This window comes from Hypanus sabinus, chromosome 4, assembly GCF_030144855.1.
Source record: "Hypanus sabinus isolate sHypSab1 chromosome 4, sHypSab1.hap1, whole genome shotgun sequence".
Lineage (NCBI taxonomy): Eukaryota > Metazoa > Chordata > Chondrichthyes > Myliobatiformes > Dasyatidae > Hypanus > Hypanus sabinus.
This window is the reverse complement of record NC_082709.1, coordinates 161,143,048-161,165,687: the sequence shown is the minus strand read 5'-3', so window position 1 is coordinate 161,165,687 and position 22,640 is coordinate 161,143,048. Positions and strand designations below refer to the sequence as shown.

Sequence of the window (22,640 nt, the reverse complement as noted above, 5' to 3'; positions counted from 1 at the left end):
TCAACACGGCAAAACAGGCAGCCATGGACCAACATACCAAAATGGAATTTTTTTTTTGAGGAACTAAAACGGTTGGCCTCCGAGAAATTCCACTTTTAGTGGATGGGGCAGAGGTGCTTAATAAAGCAGTTTACATTTACACTGGGCCTCACCAATGTAGAGGAGTTCATAATGGGAGCACTAGATACAATAGATGACCTCAAGAGAGATTCAGGTGAAGTGTTGCCTCACCTGGAAGGACTATGGAGGTAAGGGAGGAAGTGAAAGGAATCATGGAGGGAATGATCCCTGGGGAAAGCAGTGATGGTAGGATCCACTGAAGATGGCAGAAATTGTGGAGAATGATGTGCTGGATGTGGAAGCTCATGGAGTGGTAGGAGAGGACAAGATGAACTCTATCCCTGTTCAGGCGGCAGGAAGATGGTTGGAGTGTGGATGGCACCTGCATCTCCTCCAGGAAATGGAGGAGATGCAGCTGGGAGCTGCATCAATGCTGGAGGAACAGAAGTTCCGTTCTTTGAAGAAGGAGGACAGCAATTGGAAGAAGATAAAGTTGCTTTTATTAAAAATACAGACTCTGGATAATAAAAGGATTTTTATAATGGTGGCATGCAAAAAGGCTGGAACATGTGCTTTTAATGCTAAACAAGTTAAAGTGGAATATAGCCATATTATTCAATTCGGAAAGATTAATGTCACAAACCTAAAAAAAAACTATAGATCTCCTGTTTAACTTATCCAAAACACATTTATTGTAAATACTGCAGTAAGTCAGTGTTTAACACTCTGAATGGCAATTCTTTGTAAACAAGAAATTCCTGACATTAGCCTTTTTTTACATGTACAGTAAATGCCAAGTTATATTACACTAAATAGTTTTGAGTGACAAAGACAAACATATGCTAAAATTACAATTTTTTCCCCAGCTTATTTACAGCTCTTTATAAACAGAGGTGGCATCCAGTATCAGTTTTTCACATCAGTTTAACTGAAAATTACACTACTGAAGTAGGCACATGGTAGAGGATGCATCAAGAATTTCAGAAACAGAACTTATGAAAGCATGAAATGGAGTATGGCTGGTAGGAGCATATTCATGCTGAAAGCCTAGTGGAAATAATTGTAATCCCTTTGCACTGTATTAAAAGATCCTTTACAACTTAAGGTGCATAAACAAAGACATCCAAGGAAAAATCTGTTATCTTTATACAGTGATTATTAAATTGCAGGGACAACATTAAGTATTAAGGACATTTCAAAATCAAATAGTTTGGAAAAACACCAACAATTATAAGTTAAGAATTCAAACAATCTGAACACTTTGCCTTCAATTAAAGTCTAGATTTTAGGAGCTTAGTTCTCAAAACCATTCACATCGTCGTGTGTGGGCTGCATAAAAGTTCAAATGAACACCCATATATCTGGATCAATATTATGATGTTCCACGCCAGAAAGGGGATTACCATTAAGTTAATCAGCCGAAAGAAAATGTTAAACTCATTTTGTTTCAGTCTCCAACTTTGGAAGGCAGCATCTTGTCTCGTTAATCAGCTTTCGAGTGCATCGAGGACTTTCATGATCTGCTGTTTGATGGCTTTGGTGGCGTCTCCTGCATTTGGTATTAAATACCTGTGGGGAACAAAAGTGAAATATTTTTGCATTTGACAAACAACTTGTCTATCACAATTTGTTGACAGCGTCATCAGTGGTAGCTTGAAAGTCTGGTTAATGACCAAATTTGTTTTTCTACTACCTACATTAAATGCTGATGCATACGTATTAAAACCAGCACACAATCTTTCACTACATTTGGCATAATGAGATGACACACCCAAAAAGGTGTAATATGGCCATTTTTAACAGATATTCGTCCATAAAACATTTACAATACTTGTATACCAAATTATATATTACCCAAGCTCAAAGATGTTATTGTTTAAACCATGCTCACAGAGGGGTAGAACTTGGGTGCTTGTAAGTGTTCAGTAGCTCAAGACTATAAAGGTTTTGAAGAAGTTACTTTCCACCACATTAAAGTTGCGGAGGGATAGGAGAGTAAGAGTAAGAACCTCTTACTAATTTTATTGAAAAAAATAGCACAATATTTCTATTTATTGTAATCTGAGAGAACTTGAAAGATGAGCGGAAAGTCACATTCACTTCTGGAAGCCAATTATGAAACAATTCAATATTTGCAGATATATCTTAAAAATCCATATACAAAGTATCAGTTACAAGCTCATAGGTAACTCGATATCCAGATGGGGTTGGCTGCAATACTGACTATAATGAATACAATCATGAAGCAAGTGTTATAAATGCTCGAGGTTTATCCTGCATATTTTAATAATATAGATGAAATTGAGACAAAGCAGAGTGTGCACGGGCTTTTTAAAAAATGTTACATGGACAGCAGGAGAATATCTACATTTATAACAAGTTTGATATGTTTTCTAAAACAAATCCACAAGTCTAAATTATCCTTGCTCTAGGCAGGGTTGCAGCTGGTTACCAATTTCTATTGTACAATATTGTTAAAAAAGTTAACTATTGTTAACAGGGTATGGAACCACCAGCCTCACCTAGCACCATCAGCCTCATGGCCTTATCCTCTCTATATTTTGGAGGGACAGTAGAATTCAATGAATGATCAAATTTAATCTGCCATCTGCATCCAACTTTCTCTTAAGCCCAACCCCATTTGGCTAGAGTTAGCTACCTGGTTTTGTTTGGCTACCTTCTTCCACCACTCTTTTGCTGAGCTCCAGTGACGTTAGCAGCAGGTTCTTCACTGGTGCCCTCTGGAGTCTTACTCATTAACAACTCCAGGATCACTTCTGATACTATCAAAATCCCAACCACCTGGAGCACTGATGATCCCATCACTTTCTTCAGCACTGATAAGCGCGTCTACATACTATTGATATATTTTGCATTTTACAGGGAATTGTCAATTGAAAAATATTTAAATTGTACAATTTCACCAGAATGGACTGGTTAATTAACAGAATATTGAACTTATATTCTTGCCAGTCTCAGAATAAACAAGCAAAAATGAAGTTTGATTTATTAAGTTAAAGGTCCTGCAGTGCTCCTGCACTTCACAAAAATGTCAATGCAACTGCATCTCTAGCTTGCTGTAAGCAGTGTCACAAGAGGTATTTATTGAGATGAAAGGATAGAATGCAGAGGCTCATGCTATAGTTTTTAAATATTGTGCAACTTAGTCTGGTTGTCTAATATCTTGATATATTTGTGGTTGTGCAATTATTATTTTCTGTGAGAAAGTTTGCCATGTCCACTTCATTGATGTATTTATCTGAGCTACATCTGCAAAATTCAAAAGGCATTAAAATTCTTCAAGGAAAGAAAACAAGTTGCAAAAAGACACACACGCTTCACCAAATTTTGGTTCACATGCAACAAGTATCCAATCCATTGCATGTTCTAACTCAAAATGAATTTATAATCTTACCTTTCTACAGCCAAAATCTCTACTGGTGAGACATTGCTGTTTCCAAATTTAAATGTGATCAACTCTGGGTGCTTTTTCTTGGATGTAATTTTTACCATAGAAGTTAAGGCCTGCCGTGATTGGATGTAAGCAAATCCTTTCCGAGATGGAATTTCTCGCAAACAGTACATGTGCGATGCTGTTACCATTAAGTGACTAAAGGATTAAATAAAAAGAAATCAGTTGCAATATTATTCATTATCAACTGCTTTAATTCCAATTAAAATATGATGGAAGGATTTAAAGGGCAAAAATGTTTACATTAGTGGTCAATTCTGCATCAGGTTACTGACGAAAATAGTTGCATAAAGTTTAGATTAGGTGTTAGCGATCTCAAACTAGATGCGATCACATGCAAGATCACTGGGATGTTACTGATACACTGTATTGCAAATTTACATTAATGATATCCTTGAAAACTCCCCCCCCCCCCCCCGCCCCCAAGACCAGGATCTGCAGTGTTGCATATAACATTCAGATTTGAACTGGAATAAGAGAATATTGGCTGAACCAAGGCCATTGACATTTTTTCCAAAGTTTCTTTTTTCTTGTTTGAAAGAATATCCACAAATATTTCATCAAGAATATTCTAAATGCTCAATTGTGAATTGTTAATTTGAGGCAATTGTCAAAAGGGAACCAGCCTTCTACGTGGGAAGATATATTAAATCCTTCAAAAAAGAGGCTGATAGAGTGGACAATCAGCTTATTTCTCCTAGGGAAGCAATGGCTAATACAAGAGGGCATAAATTTATGGTGATTGGAGTAAAGAATATGGGTAATGTTAGAGGTAATTGTTGTCATTTGTTAAATTAAATACAGAGAATGATAAGTGAATGGAATGCACTGTCAGGGGTGGTGGTAGAGGCAGGTTTATTAGGGACAGTTAAGAAACTTTTAGATAGACACATCAAAAGAAAAATAGAGGACTATTTGTAAGGGAAGGGCTAGACTGATCTTGGAGAAGGTTAAAAGATTGATATAAAGGGCCTGTACTGTATGTTCTATAAATTAGAGCAAAATTTATATGTTTAAACATCTAATATCTCTAAAAATATACAAATTAACAGATATATTGTTCATTACACACCTTGGAAACATATGTCCCGTCTCTTTCACCTCATTACATGGGAAGTGGTATTTAATGTCAGGCTTGTTCAACCATGTCTGAATATTTACTATCTCCTTGCGATCATCATCAGACATGGAAGAACTATCAATTTCATCTATTAGATAAATGAAGACAAAAATCTAAATTAAAGTATTCCATTAAAAGAACCAAAAACAAAGCATAAATAAACATTATAGTCCCTTCAAAAGTTATCTGTTGATTCATGATTTATTACAGGTCCCTTATATGCATTTTCATACATATATTTCAAGAATACATAAACATTTAACAGTAGTGGACTTTATTGTGATACCAGCAATTGAATCTTGTATCTCTCAAACAAACAACGCTTTCAGTTTGGAAGAATTATAATTGAATTTCAAAATGCATGTTTTAAGAACACCTATATATAATATCTACGAAAGCAAGCCACATTACCAATGCCAGCTTCTACGGAGTTCATCTCTGACATAGTTGAAATATTGCCCTGAGCAAAATTCCCAATCTCAGTCACATCAGTAAGACTAGAATTGCTCCTGGATCCTGCATCTTGCCAATCACAGCAGATACAAAGGCCCAAAGAATTGGTACTTTTAGTTGAAACAATGTTACTTGTCAGTAGGTACAAATGTTCTGTGCCTCACCGATCATTATTACAAGGGGTGATTCTTGTAACAGTACAAAAGAAACACACAAGAGAGTAATAATGTTTCATAATTATTATTCTTCATCACCTGAAAATTATCTGGAAATAACTTTTTTTTAAATAAATAAAAGATCAACTTATTCACTCAGTTGAACTACCTTATTAACTGGAGATTTAACTACCTGTATCATATTCTTCTTCATCTCCAATACTGAAGACAGGCTTTACCCCACGATAGGGCTTTCCTACCCTGTCACTGCTGCTTACGTGCCTGCGAAGGGAAACAGCAGTTAGTAACTAAAATTTCCAAAAAAGAAAGCCAAATAGTATGCCACATGAAGGCTTAAGTAAAATTACAGAACGAGTCTTTACAGTAACACAGATAGCCCAGTAATTGAACAGAGAGCAAGGTAAATTAACATTCATAAATTTTATCAAGTACGTTTCACATTGGAAGATGCTTGATGGCACAAGCTCAAGATTTTTGGCTTGCTTTGTATTTTTGGTAAAATCCAAATATTTTGCACAAGTGGTGAAAAGTCAACTCCAGCCCCTGCCAAAAGCAATGAAATGTCAGGCAAGCTGAATAGACAATTGCATTGAAGATCTCTCAAAGATAAAAAGCAAGATGTAAAAGGCGCTATATTTAATTAACAGTTTAAACATTTTTTGGTGGGCAAATTGACAATCAGAACCCTTGAAATTATAGTGGATGGCAATATATCAAAACATTTTAAAATACAAATGATTAAAAAAAATGAATACAACTGTGCACACGTAAAATTATTTTTAATGGCCAGAAAGAATATTGTAGTTAAGGCTCCACATTTCATTAAGTCACCATCATCTAATTAAATAATGCTTAAAAAATCTGAATTTGTTACAGTAAGAAAACATTACAAGTCTGATTATAATTATATATTTATATAATTATGTCTTGTAGGAAGAGCACCCCTGATAAGATTAAAAAACTGTATCGATGGAGGGAGAATGAAATCACCAATAATAACTGAGTTTTTGTGTTTAGCTGTGCATAAGTGCAACTAAGCAATTGTCAGTTTCACAATTTAATTACAATAAATGTTGACAGCTCTGCCTTAATCACAACCTCAAAATCATAGGCGACGAATCAGCAGTTAATCTTGTGGAGCTGGAGGCAGAGATTGGGACAGTGGTTGTGCTGGGGTAAGGCAAAAATTGTGAAATAAGACAACAAAAACATTTCAAGGAAAACTATTCCTTCCACAATTGAAAACTGTGAGCAGCAACCTTTGATTAAATTTTATGCAGTGTGTGTAAATTCATCCTTGTAACAAATAACAAAATCAGGAAAGCACGTGATTAGTGAGACACAAGTGAAAGGAAATACCCATGCAAACCTACCATTAATGAAAAAGCAATTATACCTCTCCCTACAATAACAAAAGACTTTAACCTTTTAATAAGACTTTGTGCAGTCTCTAATATAAGCATTCATACTTTACAGTTCCATTTTCATGGGAAATTTAAAAAAAAACACAACTTCTTGATCGATTATGACACCTGTCAACCAAACCAAACCAAGGATAACCAAACCAAGGATAAACTGAGGTTACAGTACAGAATCAAAAGCATATTGAATAAACAAGTGTAACGTCCTGGTTCACAATTTTACTACCATGCTGTAGGCATTTTATTTTGGCAGTTCTGTTAGAGTAGTCTGTTCTGCTTTCAGCCTGTTTGGGTTACTGGTGAAGATAAGGGATGCTTAGGAATATGTGTCACCCAGTTAAAATGGTAGAACTGGGAGAAGGTTCCAGAGAACGCTGGGGTAGAGGTTTTGTGAGGGCCATGAAGGTTGGTCTTGGACTTTGCTTTGGGGGGGGGGGGGGGGTGGAGATGGAGAGAGAAGATGCTGGAAAGAACTAGTCATAGGATTTGATCCAGTGGGGAAATGTGATTCGATCGAGCCCAGATGGGGAGGTCTGCCGAGGTGAATATGGCTTCAGGAAGATTTGAGCTCCAACCTGTGCATAGTTATAATGGGCCCTTTCGGATTTTTTCTTTCTTTTCTTTACTAACGCTTTGGCTAAATTATCATGCACAAATATACTTCTTTATAAATTGTGTGCAGTGTGTGATCTATTATTTTATGCTGATTGGCTATTACAGGGCAGCAAATCACACAGCATTCAAAGAAACCCGGGTTTGGGTGTGCGATACACTCCAATCTCACTGATTTGGCGGACCAAAGTCATATACAACTTAGGTGTACAAAGCCGGAGAAAGGTGGGTTTATTGCCCCAGAATCCAGTGGCCACCATTGAGGGGCTACCAGTATTTTCACATTTCCAGAGATGCCTAGACAAGGGAGGGGGGCTTCACAAGTATTAATATCAAGTGTGAAGCCAAATTTCAATCTCTTCATCATAGCTAATTACATGTAGAAGAATGTAATTCTTTGCAGAACTATAATTTAAAAACTGTACGTGTGAACCTGAACACATGAACAGATTAGGCCCATTCTGCATACAATAAAATCATGGCTGATCTGACTATAACACTTACAGTGCATTCCAGGCTAACCCCAGAACCCTTTCAGCACCTACCTCTGTCCATGCAGGAATAGCACAAAGGAATTTCTTATTCCTTTGAATAAGAAATATTCAAAGACACTGCTTCCATTATCCTTTGAGGAAAAGTGTACCACAGAATCACAATACTCAAGATAAAAAGTTGCACTACATCTCTGCCTGAAATAGGTGACTCTTCCTTTTTTTAAAAGCAGCTTCAGTTGAATTATCTAAATTCCAATGGACACTAGCCTAGCCCATATAAGCCTTCCACATAAAATACCCTGCACAGTCCTAGCATTAGTCTAGTACACCTTTTTTAGACCATAAGACTAGAAAAGATAGGAGCAGAATTAGGCCATTTGGCCCATCGTGTCTGCTTTGCCACTCCATCACTGCTGATCAATTTTCCTTTCCTCTCAGTCCCAATCTCCCGCTTTCTCCCCATTTCCTTCATGCCCTGACCAATCAAGAATCTATCAACCCCTGCCTTAAAAATACATACGGTCTTGGACTCCACAGATTCACCACTCTCTGGCTAAAGAAATCCCTTCTCATGTCTATTCTAAAAGGACGCTCCTCTATTCTGGTCTTGGATACTCCTACCATAAAAAAGCACCCTCTCCAAATCCACTTTATCAAGGCCTTTTAGCATTCGACAGGTTTCAATGAGGTAACCCTTCATTCTCCAGAATTCCAATGAATACAGGCCCCAGAGTCATCAAATGCTCTTCAGCACATTCTCCCTAAGATAAGGGGCCCAAAACTGCTCACAATACTCCAAGTGATACTTGTTCAATTTAAGTTTCGGTATTGTCCTTTCAATGTCTCCTAATAAAAATAATAGTGGACTATGTGGAAGTTGTACTCCAGTAATTTGTTCCAATAAAAGTCTTAAATTTATCCAAAATGGTTGAATTTTAAAACAACACCAAGTAGAATGTAAAAAGGTACCAATTTCTTGATTACATCGAAAACATTGGTCAGACATAATTGAATTTAATCTATTTATTTTCTGTGGTGTTATATATAATTGATGTAAAAAATTATATTGTATTAATCTAAGTCAAACATTTATTGTATTTCTCATACTATCAAAACATAATCTTGACCAGTTTTTCCCATCAATTTTAACATTCAAATCAGATTCCCATTTTTGTCTTGATTTATGAATTCCTAATTTAATTATTTGCTTTTGTATCAAATTATACATACAAGATGTAAATTTTTTAATTTTTCCTTTCTGAATCAATATTTCTATTTCACTAGGTTTTGGCATCAACATTGTTTGTCCCAGCTTTTTTCGTAAATAGGCTCTTAATTGAAAATAACAGAAAAGAGTGTTATTTGATATTTTATATTTATTTTTTAATTGATCAAACGACATCAATATACCTCCTTCAAAACAATCACCTATATATTTAATCCCCTTTTGGAACCAATTATGTAAAAGTTTATTGTCCATTGGAAAAGGAATAAGCCTATTTTGGATTAAAGTTCTTTAAATTGAACAAGTATCAGAAAAAATTTATAAAAATTGCATTGGCAGTAGCCAAAAAAGTTATCGCAGTTAGTTGGAAATCTGATTTATATTTAACTATGGATCATTGGAATAATGAAATACATAGTTGTATTCCATTTGAAAAAATTACATATAAGTTAAGAAATGAATATGATATATTTTTGAAAATTTGGCTCCCATACTTACAAAAGATAGGATTAAATACATAGGTCCTTTGAAGATAAAATTATAGTAATTGGGGAAAATAAAAAATAAGTATCAAAATTATTTTGAACTCCATGAAGCATGTGGGGATCCTCCGATATCCAGGCAATCTTTTTCTTCTTTCTTTTTTCTTTCTTCAGATAAGGGTTGGGGGGGGAAGGGTTAAGGGGAGGGGGGAGGGTTAATATTATCTTTCTTACTATTTTACTTTTACATTTATTCTTTGTAATTTTGAAAATTCAATAAATAAATATTAAAAAAAATAAATACTCCAAGTGATGCCTCACCATGCTTTATAAAGTCTCTACATTACATCCTTGCTTTTATAGTCCTCTTGAAACGAATGCTAACATTGTATTTGTCTTCCTCACCACAGACTCAACCAGTAAATTAATCTTCAGGGAATCCTGCATAAGGACTCTCAAGTGCCTTTGCACTTCAGATTTTTGTATTTTCTCTCCATTTTAGAAAACAGTCAACTCTTTAATTTCTTCTACCAATGTGCATGACCATACACTTCCTGACACTGCATTCCATTTGCCACTTCTTTAACCATTCTCCTAATCTAAGTCCTCCTGTAGCCTCTTTACTTCCACAAAACTACCTGCTGCTTTACCCATCTTCAATATCATGTTCAAACTTTGCAACAAAGCCATCAATTCCATCATCTAAGACACTGACATATAATGTAAAAAGAATTGGTCCCAACACTGACCCCTGTGGAACACCACTAGTCACTGGCAGCCAGCCAGAAAAGGCTCCCTTTATTCCCACACTTTGCCTCCTGCCAGTCAGGCACTGCTTTATTCATTCCAGTATCTTCCTTGTAATACAATGGGCTCTTAGCTTGTTAAACAGCCTCATGTGTGGCACCTTGCCAAAGACTATCTGAAAATCCAAACACACACCAACAGATTCTCCTTTGTCTATGCTTCTTGTACTTCTTCAAAGAATTCCAACAGTTTCATCAGGCAAGATTTTCCCTTCAGGAAACCACGCTGACTACAGCCTATTTTATCAAATGCCTCCAAGTACTCCAAAACCACTTTTTTAATAATCGACTCCTCCATCTTCCAAACCACTGAGGTCAGACTAACTAGTCTATAATTTCCTTTTTTCTGCATCTTTCCCTTCTTGAAGATTGGAGTGACACACTTGCAATTTTCCACTCTTCTGGAACCATTCCAGAATTGAGTGATTCTTGAAAGATCATTACTAATGCCTCCATGATCTCTTCCGTCACCTCTTTCTGAACCCGAGGGTGTACACTATCTGGCCCAGGTGACTTATCTACCTTCAGACCTTTCAGTTTCCTAAGAAGCTTCTCTCTAGAAATGGTAACTTCACACACTTCATGCCCCCTGACATCTGGAACTTCTACCATATTTCCACCATGAAGACTGATGCAAAATACTTATTTGGATCATTCGCTATTTCATTATCCCCCATTGCTACCTTCTTGAATTACTTCCAAAGTAGTAACAGCCTTGCTTAAATAAGGAATCCAATACACAAAACTTCAAGGTGCAATCCTGCCCGTTCCATATATAGTTGACGTATAACCTTATTAGTTGTACAATTACTTGCTATGTCTACATGTAGTGTTTTACAAATAATGCACATGGAAGCTTTATATTTGCTCTATAATCTCCCACCATAATTTTTCTTGATAATTTAGAAAATACTATTATTTCTTGCATTATATTCTGTTTGTCAGATCTTTATCCACATATGCCTCATTTTAAGTCAAGATGGCATTAAATGGGGACTCCTTTGCTTTCACCTTCAGAAACAACTCTATGTCTATCTTTGATATCTCTTTTTTCCCCTTTCAAGGTTCTTTTGAAGATCCTGATCTGGAGTTACACTCTGACTTCATTCTCTGTGGGAATAGGACCTGCTCTCAGGGCCTCACGACTGGCTGCTTTTTGATATCTCAAGGATGTGGCCTGGAAGACTAGCGTGGCTTCAGGGTGCCGGATTTTTGTGGCCCTGGAGATGGGCTGATTCAAGGCTGATACCCCTAACTGAGGCATCAAGGGAGAACACGGAACATTGGGAGAGGCAGATTAGCTGCCTGGACTGTACATCCAGAGACCTGAACCCTGCGGCTGAATCTGTGTGCAGAGGTCAGAAAAAGCAACGCAACAGACTACTAACATCATAAATCAGTGAGGTGTTTGTTATGTTTTCCCTCTCGCTATGAAATGGGATGACATTTTTCCCCTTATTAGGGAGGGAGTGAGCCTGTGGGTTTTAACATTCAACTGTCATTCATTCTTTGGGACACTATTCTATTTTTATGGATGTTTGCAAAGAAAAAGAATTTCAGGATGTATATTGTATACATTTCTCTAACATTAAATGTACCTTTTGAATATAACCTGTTGACGTCTTCTACAAAATTTACCTTGTGACTTTCTATCAGCAGAAAATTTAGCCTCCATTTATTCCACTAATACTGATTTCTGTAAAATTGTACTCATTATATCTTGCTACCAGAGAAGAAACTTATTTGTATCTACCACTTCCTGTAAGGCAATCTTCCAGTCACACTAATGCGCTATCTCATATACCTTGAGTCTGAAGATGGAAACAATGAGCTTCTTGTATCTGTTCTTCAACTACATATATCACTAGCCAGGCCGGAATTTACACATACAGCCTCTTCATAATGCCCTTGAACCGAGTGGTTTATTTGCTCAGTTCAGAGGATGGCCAAAAGACAACCACATCCTATTGGTTTCGTGCCATATTGAAGCTAGATCTTATTAGGATGTCAATTAGCATGAATAATCAATTATCTAGCATTACTTATACCCATACAGTAGTGTAAACTGCAGAAACTTAAAGAAATAACTCAGCATACATTTATTGTTAGACATTAATAATTTGAGTTGTGGTTACACAATTGGCAAATATATTAAAAAAACACACACAAAGCACAGAAATAGCAAAACAAGTAGCGGAACTTAATAATGGAAGAATGAACACTGCAGTAGAGTACTTTGCAAGACCCCCAGAATGCCAGATAAGGTGAAATATAACTTAAAATGTTATTTAAACATTTTAATTTATTAGCATGGTTACCTTGAGGAAAAGCAATAGCAGCTCTGTCTTTTGACAAGTAGAAATTCAAACACATATTTGTTGCTCAAGGTGCAGGAAAATGCAGCAAAGCAACAATGAAGGAGAAATACAAAGAGCTTGCGCAACATGCTGAGGTACACAGATCAGAAGTTGGCAAGCTATTCTGAATACCATCTTACCAAGCTAGGTTCACCTTTTCTGGCCAAGGAAGTTGAAAAGTCTTTCTATTTCAGTTCATCATAGAAAGAAAAACAGTAAATTTCAAAAGCTCAAAATAATTAAAAATGAAAGCTAACAATGACAGAAGATAATTAAAATGATATAATTCTCATTCAAAAGATGAAATAATTCTCAGTTTGCACCATTTGGATATACATGTACAGAATATATGCATGAATAATAGATTGCACAAGCAAACAGGTTCCTAAATTGGAAATAGAAGCTCTGTTAAATTGAAAAGTTATTTAAATGGAAATTTCTACACCAATCATGAAATGTTGAGTCTTGCATAGAAGGTAGGAAAAGATGATTGTGTAAAATAGGACGAGAGAGAGAAAACATGAAGGCCATTATATTTTTTGAACAGAGCCCATATTCTCAGAGTATGTCTAATAAAAGGATTAACAATTAGTCTGGGCAAGTGACAAGAAAGTGCAGATCCAAGAAGTGCAGAAACGGAGAGATCCTTAGTCGAGTTCAACTCCACTGCCACCCATTTTGGGCAGTCAGACTGATTATGAAAGAAGGACCAAAAAGTAAGACAACAAATATTAGCTGCCCAATAATATAAACGGAAGTTAGGCAAGGCCATACTGCCTTCCTTTTTAGATTTTTGAAGGTGAGCAAAATGGAATTTTCTCCAAACAGTGGGAAGAGCTATTTAAATTAACACACAAGCTACCTCTCAGTCCATACAGTAATATTTTATATGAAAACCCAGATTGTCCTCCATTACCTTTCAACTGGTACAGATGTATTCTCAATAAAACTGATCACTTTCTCCTTTACATTTACTGACTTAGACTTCAGGGCAAATGTCATTTTGTTGACTAATGACTTCACTCCCCTTCCATCGCCTGAACCATTTGGGGAGTCACCCTGCAAAAGTATTCAGTGAAATATAATTAAAACACAGCACTTGATGTTTTGCTTACAGCACAAGTTGTTAGCAAGTTCAGGCTGCATGAGAAATCTGGATTGAGGTTTTATGCAGAAATAAGAATGTTTTTGAAAAAATACATGTAGCTGTTGATCATTCACTTGATGATTCAGCATTGAACTAGATGATCACCAAGTTAATCAGACAATGCCACACTGATGTTCAAAAACATCAAAAAAATTAAAGTGCTCAGTTACTGCTGTATTTATTCTGGAAAACTAATTTACAGTAAGATGAAATTTTGTAACTGAAATTAAGCCTCAGTATTCAATCAGAACTACACTTGAGCATTTGAATATGCATCATTGAAAACAAAATTAAGTTGAGGAAAAGAGCTTAAGAGCAGATACAAGATGAACAGATAATTTTCAGCAGGACATTGCAACGCAGAATCATTTTATTTGCCCAATAATATCAGCAATTCAATTCAAATAAAATCTCAGTCATTTTGTTTCCAGGCACCAATTAAAGCTCCTCCAAGTTCATCACAAGATGTGAAGGTGCAGACCTCTTATGTTTATTTACTTTGGACCTGAAAAATGAGTTGCAAGTCAATAAATTAGCAGAGGTTGTTTTGAATATGCATCCTAGTTTTAGAGGAAGTGCATGCTTTGACTTTTACTCCTATTTTATTAGGATTAATTAATGAAAAATATCAGTCCTTTTTTAAACAAGTGATGAAATTGGAAAATTCTGGTGTGGAAGAACTGGATGGGTACATATTGCACACTGGTGCCACCCCGATCCAGACTGAATAGAGACACTGTCCAGAAAAAGTGAAGACTGAAAGATGCAGTACCATATGCAATTGTAAACCAAGAGGTAGTTTTTAGTTTTAAATCAATGCTGTATTTACAAAATTCATGCTTGACTTCAACTGAAATATTGAAGTGCTGCAACCTTAACCAATAATTTTAATTTAAATAAACATGAAGGATAATGTACTTACATCAGCAGAGGAAGAGATACTTCCACGTGATCCAGAAGTACTAACAATCCAGTGACCGTAGCCATTTTCTGTTCCATCTACATTTATGTCTACAAGGTGCTGCTGCAAAGCTGCAAGACAGTGCATCTTATAGACACTGACAATACTCAAATAAACCAATTAAATATATGCCCAAGAATAATCTTCAGATATCCTGATAAAAGAGTGCTGTTCACTAGAACCACCTTTCAATTTAATCAGATCAAATGCAGACTACTCATCAATCATGGTTAGTTCCTTAATTGATTATGATGGGGTGTTAAGTTTCCTCATTAAAAGTGGTGAAATAATGTATTATTACAAGTGACAATTTTATTGCAGTTAATTATGGATGTATTACGAACATAAGAAACACTGCTCTTCAGTGAATTAATTAATTTGTGCCATAGGTGACGATAATTGAAATAATTTTTTGAAGTGAATCATAATTTAGTACAGTGAAATTTTATCAAAGTGTATTGTGAACTATGGAGGAATGTCTCATTTACTATTTTAGCCATCTTTACAGATCTTGCAAAGTTCATAGAAATTTTAAAATGTTATGAATTGGAAATATTAAAATTTGAGAATTGCATCAAATCCTTTAATATAGAAAACCTACAGCACAGTACAAGCCCTTCGGCCCACAGTGCTGTGTCAAACATGTACTTACTTTAGAAATTACCTAGGGTTACCCATTGCCCTTTATTTTTCTAAGCTCCATGTACCTATCCAGGATCTCTTAAAAGACCCTATTGTATCCGCCTCCACCACCATCGCCAGCAGCCCATTCCACACACTCAGCACTCTCTGTGTTGAAAACTTACCCCTGGCATCTTCTCTGTACTTGCTTCTAAGCACCTTAAAACTGTGCCCTCTTGTGTGCCATTTCAGCCCTGGGAAAAAGCCTCTGACTATCCACACAATCAATGCCTCTCATTATCTTATACACCTCTATCAGGTCACCTCTCCTCTTCCGTTGCTCCAAGGAGAAAAGGCCGAATTCACGCAACCTATTCTCATAAGTCATGCTCCCCAATTCAGGCAACAATCTTCTAAATCTCCTCTGCACCTTTTCTAATAGTTTCCACATCCTTCCTGTAGTGAGGTGACCAGAACTGAGCTCAGTACTCCAAGTGGGGTCTGATCAGGGTCCTATATAGCTGTGACATTACCTCTCGTCTCTTAAACTCAATCCCACGATTGATGAAGGCCAATACACCTTATTCCTTCTTAACCACAGAGTCAACCAACGCAACAGCTTTGAGTGTCCTTTGGACTCAGCCCCCAAGATCCCTCTGATCCTCCACATACAATACTCTGTCATCATAATTAACCTACCAAAATGATCCACCTCACACTTATCTGGGTTGAACTTCATCTGCCACATAGCTCAGTTTTGAATTCTATCAATGTCCCACTGTAACCTCTGACAGCCCTCCACACTATCCAATCTTTGTATCATCAGCAAATTTACTAACCCATCCCTCCACTTCCTCATCAGTTCATTTATAAAAATCACGAAGAGAAGGGGTCCCAGAGCAGATCCCTGAGACACACCACTGGTGACCAACCTCCATGCAGAATACGACTCAGCCACAACCACTCTCTGCCTTCTGTGGGTAAACAAAGCAAGGTGCCCTTGGATCCCATGCCTCCTTACTTTCTTAATAAGCCTTGCCTGGGGTACCTTATCACTTTAAAGGGTGTATTAAATGCTAACAAAATAAATGAAATCCAATCACTGAAGATTCCACTATTTTCCCTTTGTAACAAATTAAACTATTTCGACTAAAAGAACTAAGCTTTTTACTGTTATAAAAAAGGAGGTATTCTATTTAACTAAATAATCAGATCTGGTGTACTGAGTACAAGATAAGAGACACCAAAAGGCACATGAGGAACGTAGTAATTGAAGATTGCTGGTCTGATCTAGTACCACCACCATGATAACCAAGCTTGTAAATGAACAAAGGGATACATTAGGCCTGAGACCACAAATCCAGGGATTTCTATGCACCAGGTGATCGTGCAAGAACAATGATGTTAGGAGCAATTGATCACACTTTTCCTCCTCTTGGACTGGTCAAGCGTGATAACTGTGGATATATTGGTGGAGATGCTGTACCCCATTTACAAATGTATATCAAGGTTCCATGCTTTGTAACTGGACTGCGTGCGAGGACTAATCAGTGAAATAAATCTCTCCCTCAGCCCCCCATGACGAAAGATCAAAGCATTTTTTCAATTGAATTATCTATGCTTTGATGAAGTGCATCAAGATAATTTCTGTACACAAAATGGTCTGTTGACAACCCCAATGTCAATTATGATTAGTAATTTCTGACCTTAGGGATCAATATTTTAACATTCAAAGTAAAATAATGATCAACTTCTGAGTAACTGGCCTCAGTGGATTTCTGTAAAATATTGGCTAGATTGTTAAAAACTGAAGTTTAAAAAAAATCTTCCCCCAAAAACTAATTAAAATATAGTGTAATGTCCCATCATTAAATTATTTAACTTTTGTGGGAAAAGTACATTGTAGATTGATTGTCGGTTGATTAGGTTGATCTGGTCAATTCCCAAACCCAGAGAAAGACAGAAGTCAAGTTTTTGGTTTCCTTTGCAGTGAGCAAAAGCAAAGCTTGAAGGTAGTCGATACATGCAAAGTTTAAAAATATACTCAGGGCAAAATTATCTGTAGCTGTTGGGAGAAATATATCCTGAAATACAGGAGATGGTGAAGACAACTTTCTCTGAAGTTTCTGATAAATTTTCAAGTTTTCTGGCATGTCATGTGTTACAAAACTGATGAATGTTAAACATTTCCATTAATACCAAAATGATTGAAAATATATTTTTAAAATAAAGGGAAATATACTGAGCATAAAATGTAATAGATGGGATTAAATTTCAGCACTAACCACTCATCATGGCTGTCAGACTTGTATCCTGACATGGGGTGCCTGAGTGCAATTTATATGTTTCTCCCTACGTGCACTGGTTTCTCCCACATCCTGAAGGAGTTTGTTCTGGCTGATGGGCTCACTGGTCAATTTTAAATTGGCCCTGGTGCACACAGATGGCAGGAAAATTTCAGAGATTTGATGGGAATGAAAAATGTGTACTTGCACTTGATTTTTGGCATGGACACAGTCTGGTGAAGGGCCTGTTTCCATTCCGTAGGGCTCTATGGTGAGTTGGATGTTTAGTTTAGGATGATAATTACCAGTCCAAATCGTATATTATCATTAACAGACTATAATACTCTTACGAAGCTGAATCCAATAAGAAACTAGGTTCAATTCAAACACTACTGAATTACACACACATAACGTTAGGGGGACTCAGCAGGTCAGGCAACTTTTATGCAGAAGCATAAATAGTGAACACTTCGGGTTAAGATCCTTCATCAGAACAGGAAAGGAAGGGAGTAGAAGCCATACAGTAAATAAGGTGGGGTGGGTGAGGAGAGAAGAGAAAGGAATACAGGCTGGCAGGTGACAGATGAAACCAGGTGAGGGGGAAGTTGGGTGAGTGAGGTGAGGATGAACGAGGCTGGGGGGGGGGGGGGCAGGGTAGATGATAGGTGGAAAAAGTAAAGGGCTGAAGCAGAATGAATCAGACAGGAGATGATAGTGGACAATAGATAAAAGGGAAAGAGGAGCACCAGAAGGATGTGATAGGCAGATGAGAAGCGAAGAAGTGAAAGTGGAACTCCATATCAAATGATCTTAATCCGGGTAATGACAAAATAATTCAAGTCGGCTTTGTTGTGAGAGGAAAGAACTGTTGGTGTTTCTATTCTTGACTTGTATCCAACAACTGAAGATCGTAGATAGTCGTCTCTTACACATCCCTCTGGAGTCAATATAACCATCTGTGTCAGGCAAAACTAGCCATTGCTCACAGAGCAGCTCACCAAAGAGCTCTTTCTAAATATTCAAGATTGAATACAAGAACTACAATAATGTTACAAATGAATATTTGAAATTACATGTGAAACAAAACTTTTGTACGTTAATACAAATCTGATATCTTATACAGCTTTAACTTATACAGCTTCAACTATGACTCAACCCTTTCCATTTCTGAAAATACTGTATAATTGGCTAATGTCTTTTCTAGTGAGTTCACCAATTAATAAAAGAGCATACGTCAAATGCAGCGTATTTGTGCAATTATACTGTTTTCTGTACTTCACCACTACATTATATCTGAAAATAAAAAGGTTGTTCTAGGACAGTCTTGAACCCCAAGGTAGAAATGACTTGCAGAAAATGGGCTTTTTTAAAAAAAGGAATGCAGCTTCCAACAGCAACCAAGGACACCAAATGTATCAGAGCCTTCCCAGAATGCTTTGCATAATTTTAAAATTCTAAAGAAAAGGAAAATTACAGCTGGTGAAAAGAGGGCTACTTATTTGTTACATAACACCATAATTTCAAGTCCAGGATGGCAGGACAGGAAACCTCACACTGAGTACTATAATATGTTAAAATTAAAAAGGTAGCATCATCAGTAAATATTGACATCTGTATAAATCAGTTAAAATATATAAATTTAAGGATTTCTGTGTATGCAACTTAGTACACTGCCTCAAGGAGCAAAAATGCATTGTAACTTTTGGCAAGAATTAAACTTTTATAAGTTGTTAATTCAATATATATTTTGGATTATATAAAATAAATTTTCCCTTCGATTTGAAGAGAGGTCCACTTAACAGAATATCATTCCACATTAAAGATTTCCTCATTCAACAATTGTAACAAATCAAAGTGGCTATTTAGATGCATCATAGAGCACAATTTTTATTCAACTATCCAGTTGTCTCTAGTTGTACATTATACTCGTTTATGGGTTGCCTCAAGGTAACAGTTTTAAAACATAATGCTACCATTATGAAATAAATCTTGTTTAGAAACTTTCTAGTTATCTTCCATCTACAGTATGTTATTTACCTAATTATCCAAAGTACACTTCTCAGATAAAGAGTTATAATTAGAATTAAGCTATAGCAATTAGTTCCTATTCTTTAACAAATGGAGCTTGTCTTCTGTGGAATGCTAGTGAGATAAATGCAACGAATCAGAAAATCATAGGTGCAATACATTCAGTATATGTCAGGAAAGTGATTGCTGGAATTGCTAACATCTACGTTGACTTCGAGTGTGTTGTAATGCAACTTCTTCATCATGTGCCTTGCATGTTACACACTTGGGCGATCATGGCCGTCCACATCGAAAGATCCCTTGCGGCGACAATGATCTCGCACATTTAGATTTGTTAGTTCTTTCGGTGTCCATATTTTCTTCTTTGCCTTCCTCTTCCGCGTTTCCCAGGCACACAGCCTTGTAATGTAAGGCATTCGATTTTTCCCTTTCTGATGACATGGCCCAGGAAATTAAGTTTCCTCTCATTTAATGTTCTCATTAAAGATCTTTTTGTATGGGCATGTTGGAGTACTGTCTCATTGGTTACCCGATCTCTGTATGATATTTTCAGCATTCTTCTAAGAAACCACATTTCTGTTGCTTCTAAGTTTCTTTGGAGTTTTGGTGTTACAGTCCATGTTTCGGAAGCATACAGCAAGATTGACCAGCTGTAACATTTTAGTAGCCTAAGCCTTGTTGTCATAGAAATATGTCTGTTGGTAAAAATGGGTTTCATTTTTTGGAAGTTGGTTTTGGCAATGGCAATTCTTCTTTTTATTTCTACTTTACTTCTAACATCTTGTTATGTAAAGCTACCAAGGTAATTAAAATTGGCCTTTTGTTCAATCTCTTGGTTACCGATGTAGAATTGGCAGTTGGGAGAATCCTGTTGTTTTGATATTACCATACACATTGCAAATAATGCTAGGTAACTACAGAAATATGAACTGAAAAATCCCTTCTGCAATCATAACAACAAATTAGAATTTGATATTTAATATTGTTTGCCTTTATACTTAGTTGGGTGAAAATTCAAATTCTTAGAAGAAAATGTCAATAACGTGGGTGGAAGCAAATATTGATAATTTCAGGTCTCTTAGGAAGACCATATGGAGATGGTGAAGGAGGGAGGGTTTCAGATTTTTGGATCACTGGGGTTTCTTCCAAGAAAGGGGGCCTGAACGAAAGGGACAGTTTGCACCTGAACTGGAGGGGCATACACTTTAGCAGTAAAGTTTGCTAGTGCTTCATGGGAGTGGGGGGAGGGGTTAAACTAGAGTTGTCAGTGATGGGAACCATTGTGCCAGAACAGGGTAGTGAGTGGTTGTGGAGAAATATGTTGAGCTTACTTACAAAGTCAGGGATCATAAGGTCAAGCATGGTGGGACTAAAGTTCTGAGTTGCATACATTTTAATGCAAGGAGTATTATAGGAAAGGCAAACCAGCTTAGCACACGGATCAGCAAGTGAATTCCCTACAAAGTAGAAGATTGAGGGAAGATTTAATGGAGGCATACAAAATTATGAGGGGGAATAGACAGTGTAAATGCAAGCAGGCTTTTTCCACTGAGGCTGGGTGAGATCACAACTAGAGGTTATGGGTTAAGGGTGAAAGATGAAACGTTTAAGGGGAATATGAAGGGGAACCTTTTTTACTCAGAGGGGAGCGAGAGTGTGGAACAAGCTGACAGTGCAAGCAGTTAGTGTGGGTTCGATTTCAACATTTAAGAGAAATTTGGATAGGTACATGAATGGGAGGGTTATAGAGGGCTACGGTCCAGTGTAGGCTGATGGGACTAGGCAGATCAATTGTTTGGCATAGACCAGATGTTCTGAAGAGCCTGTTTCTGTGCTGTAGAGTGTTCTATCACTATGATAAGGTTCAGCAGATATGGTCACCAGTTCCAAAGCATAGTCAACAATAGGACTACTGTCACCTGTTTATAAGCAATTGTTCGATATAATATTGGTCATTCAAAATCAGACTTTTAGGGAAAGAATGGGAGAATTCCCAGTCAGCTAATGACATTTCTGAATAGACAGCTGAAATTGGTGAATGTGCCCCCTTTTACTCATGTTGCAAAATCCTTTACATAAAACAGTGAAGGAAGGCTCTGTTATCAGAAAATAGCATGCAAACTAACAAAACGTGAAGTATTAGACGCCATGCCAATCGACCAAACCTGCAAAATAGCATCAACGTGGTGACAAAAGTTGAAAGCAGGTTGTAACTGAATAAATGTAAAATATTTAACGAAATGGTTGCTGAGTAACAATGACATACAAATGAGAATACACGAAGACACAGTGACTACTATAATTATAGATGAACAAACTAAAAATAAAGTCTTAATTAATCACTCCAACTTTTCCATTAGCTAATTACTTATGTATTTTGCACAAATATTTGCTTTAATAGCAGCATCTAACCTCCTAGTTTGATTACAAAGAATAAAGCATACATGATACCAGAATGAATAATTGTTTGCAACCAATCTAACATGGAAACGTTTGCACAAAGCAATAAGTAGGAATGTCACATAATAAACATACTTCAGCCAAATCAAACTATGGATGTGGGTTGGGAATGCTCTTGTCAATAAATTGGAAATATAAGATCAATGCCTTCCATATCAGGATCAAATGAGAACTTACCCATAAAGCCTCCTCTTGCAATACTAACATATTCTTTGTTTTTCTAGAGTATAAAAACATTAAATAATATTTTACTAAGGAGACAAAATTCACAAAATATATAACCTGACATATTCAAAGATTCATTACACATCTTTATGGGCTAAATGGGATTAAAACTTAATGCTCAAGTCAAACAAATTGAAAACGTAATGACTTCATCAGATTGATCAACAGCGGTACAAGTTCTGATTGTTAAGGAATAAGAAAAATAGCAAGTCAAAGTTATAGCTACAAGGAGCTC

The 22,640-nt window shown here is 36.6% G+C and overlaps 1 protein-coding gene across 3 annotated transcripts in view; it reads right to left on the bottom strand.

The window, feature by feature from the left end:
* Nucleotides 1-728: 728 nt before the first annotated feature.
* The window catches only part of tbc1d23 (TBC1 domain family, member 23), an 89,377-nt gene continuing 67,465 nt past the window's right edge, over nt 729-22,640 (bottom strand). For 2 of the 3 annotated variants that reach the window (XM_059968630.1, XM_059968633.1), the window contains 8 exons: nt 22,358-22,400; nt 14,748-14,857; nt 13,595-13,737; nt 12,819-12,863; nt 5,454-5,542; nt 4,605-4,740; nt 3,476-3,670; nt 729-1,629 (listed from right to left, as the gene is read on the bottom strand). In XM_059968630.1, coding sequence (XP_059824613.1) covers nt 1,548-1,629; nt 3,476-3,670; nt 4,605-4,740; nt 5,454-5,542; nt 12,819-12,863; nt 13,595-13,737; nt 14,748-14,857; nt 22,358-22,400 — 843 coding nt within the window. In that variant the 3' untranslated portion in view covers nt 729-1,547. The remainder of the gene's footprint in view (nt 1,630-3,475; nt 3,671-4,604; nt 4,741-5,453; nt 5,543-12,818; nt 12,864-13,594; nt 13,738-14,747; nt 14,858-22,357; nt 22,401-22,640) is intronic. The other variant, XM_059968632.1, reaches the window with a different exon arrangement.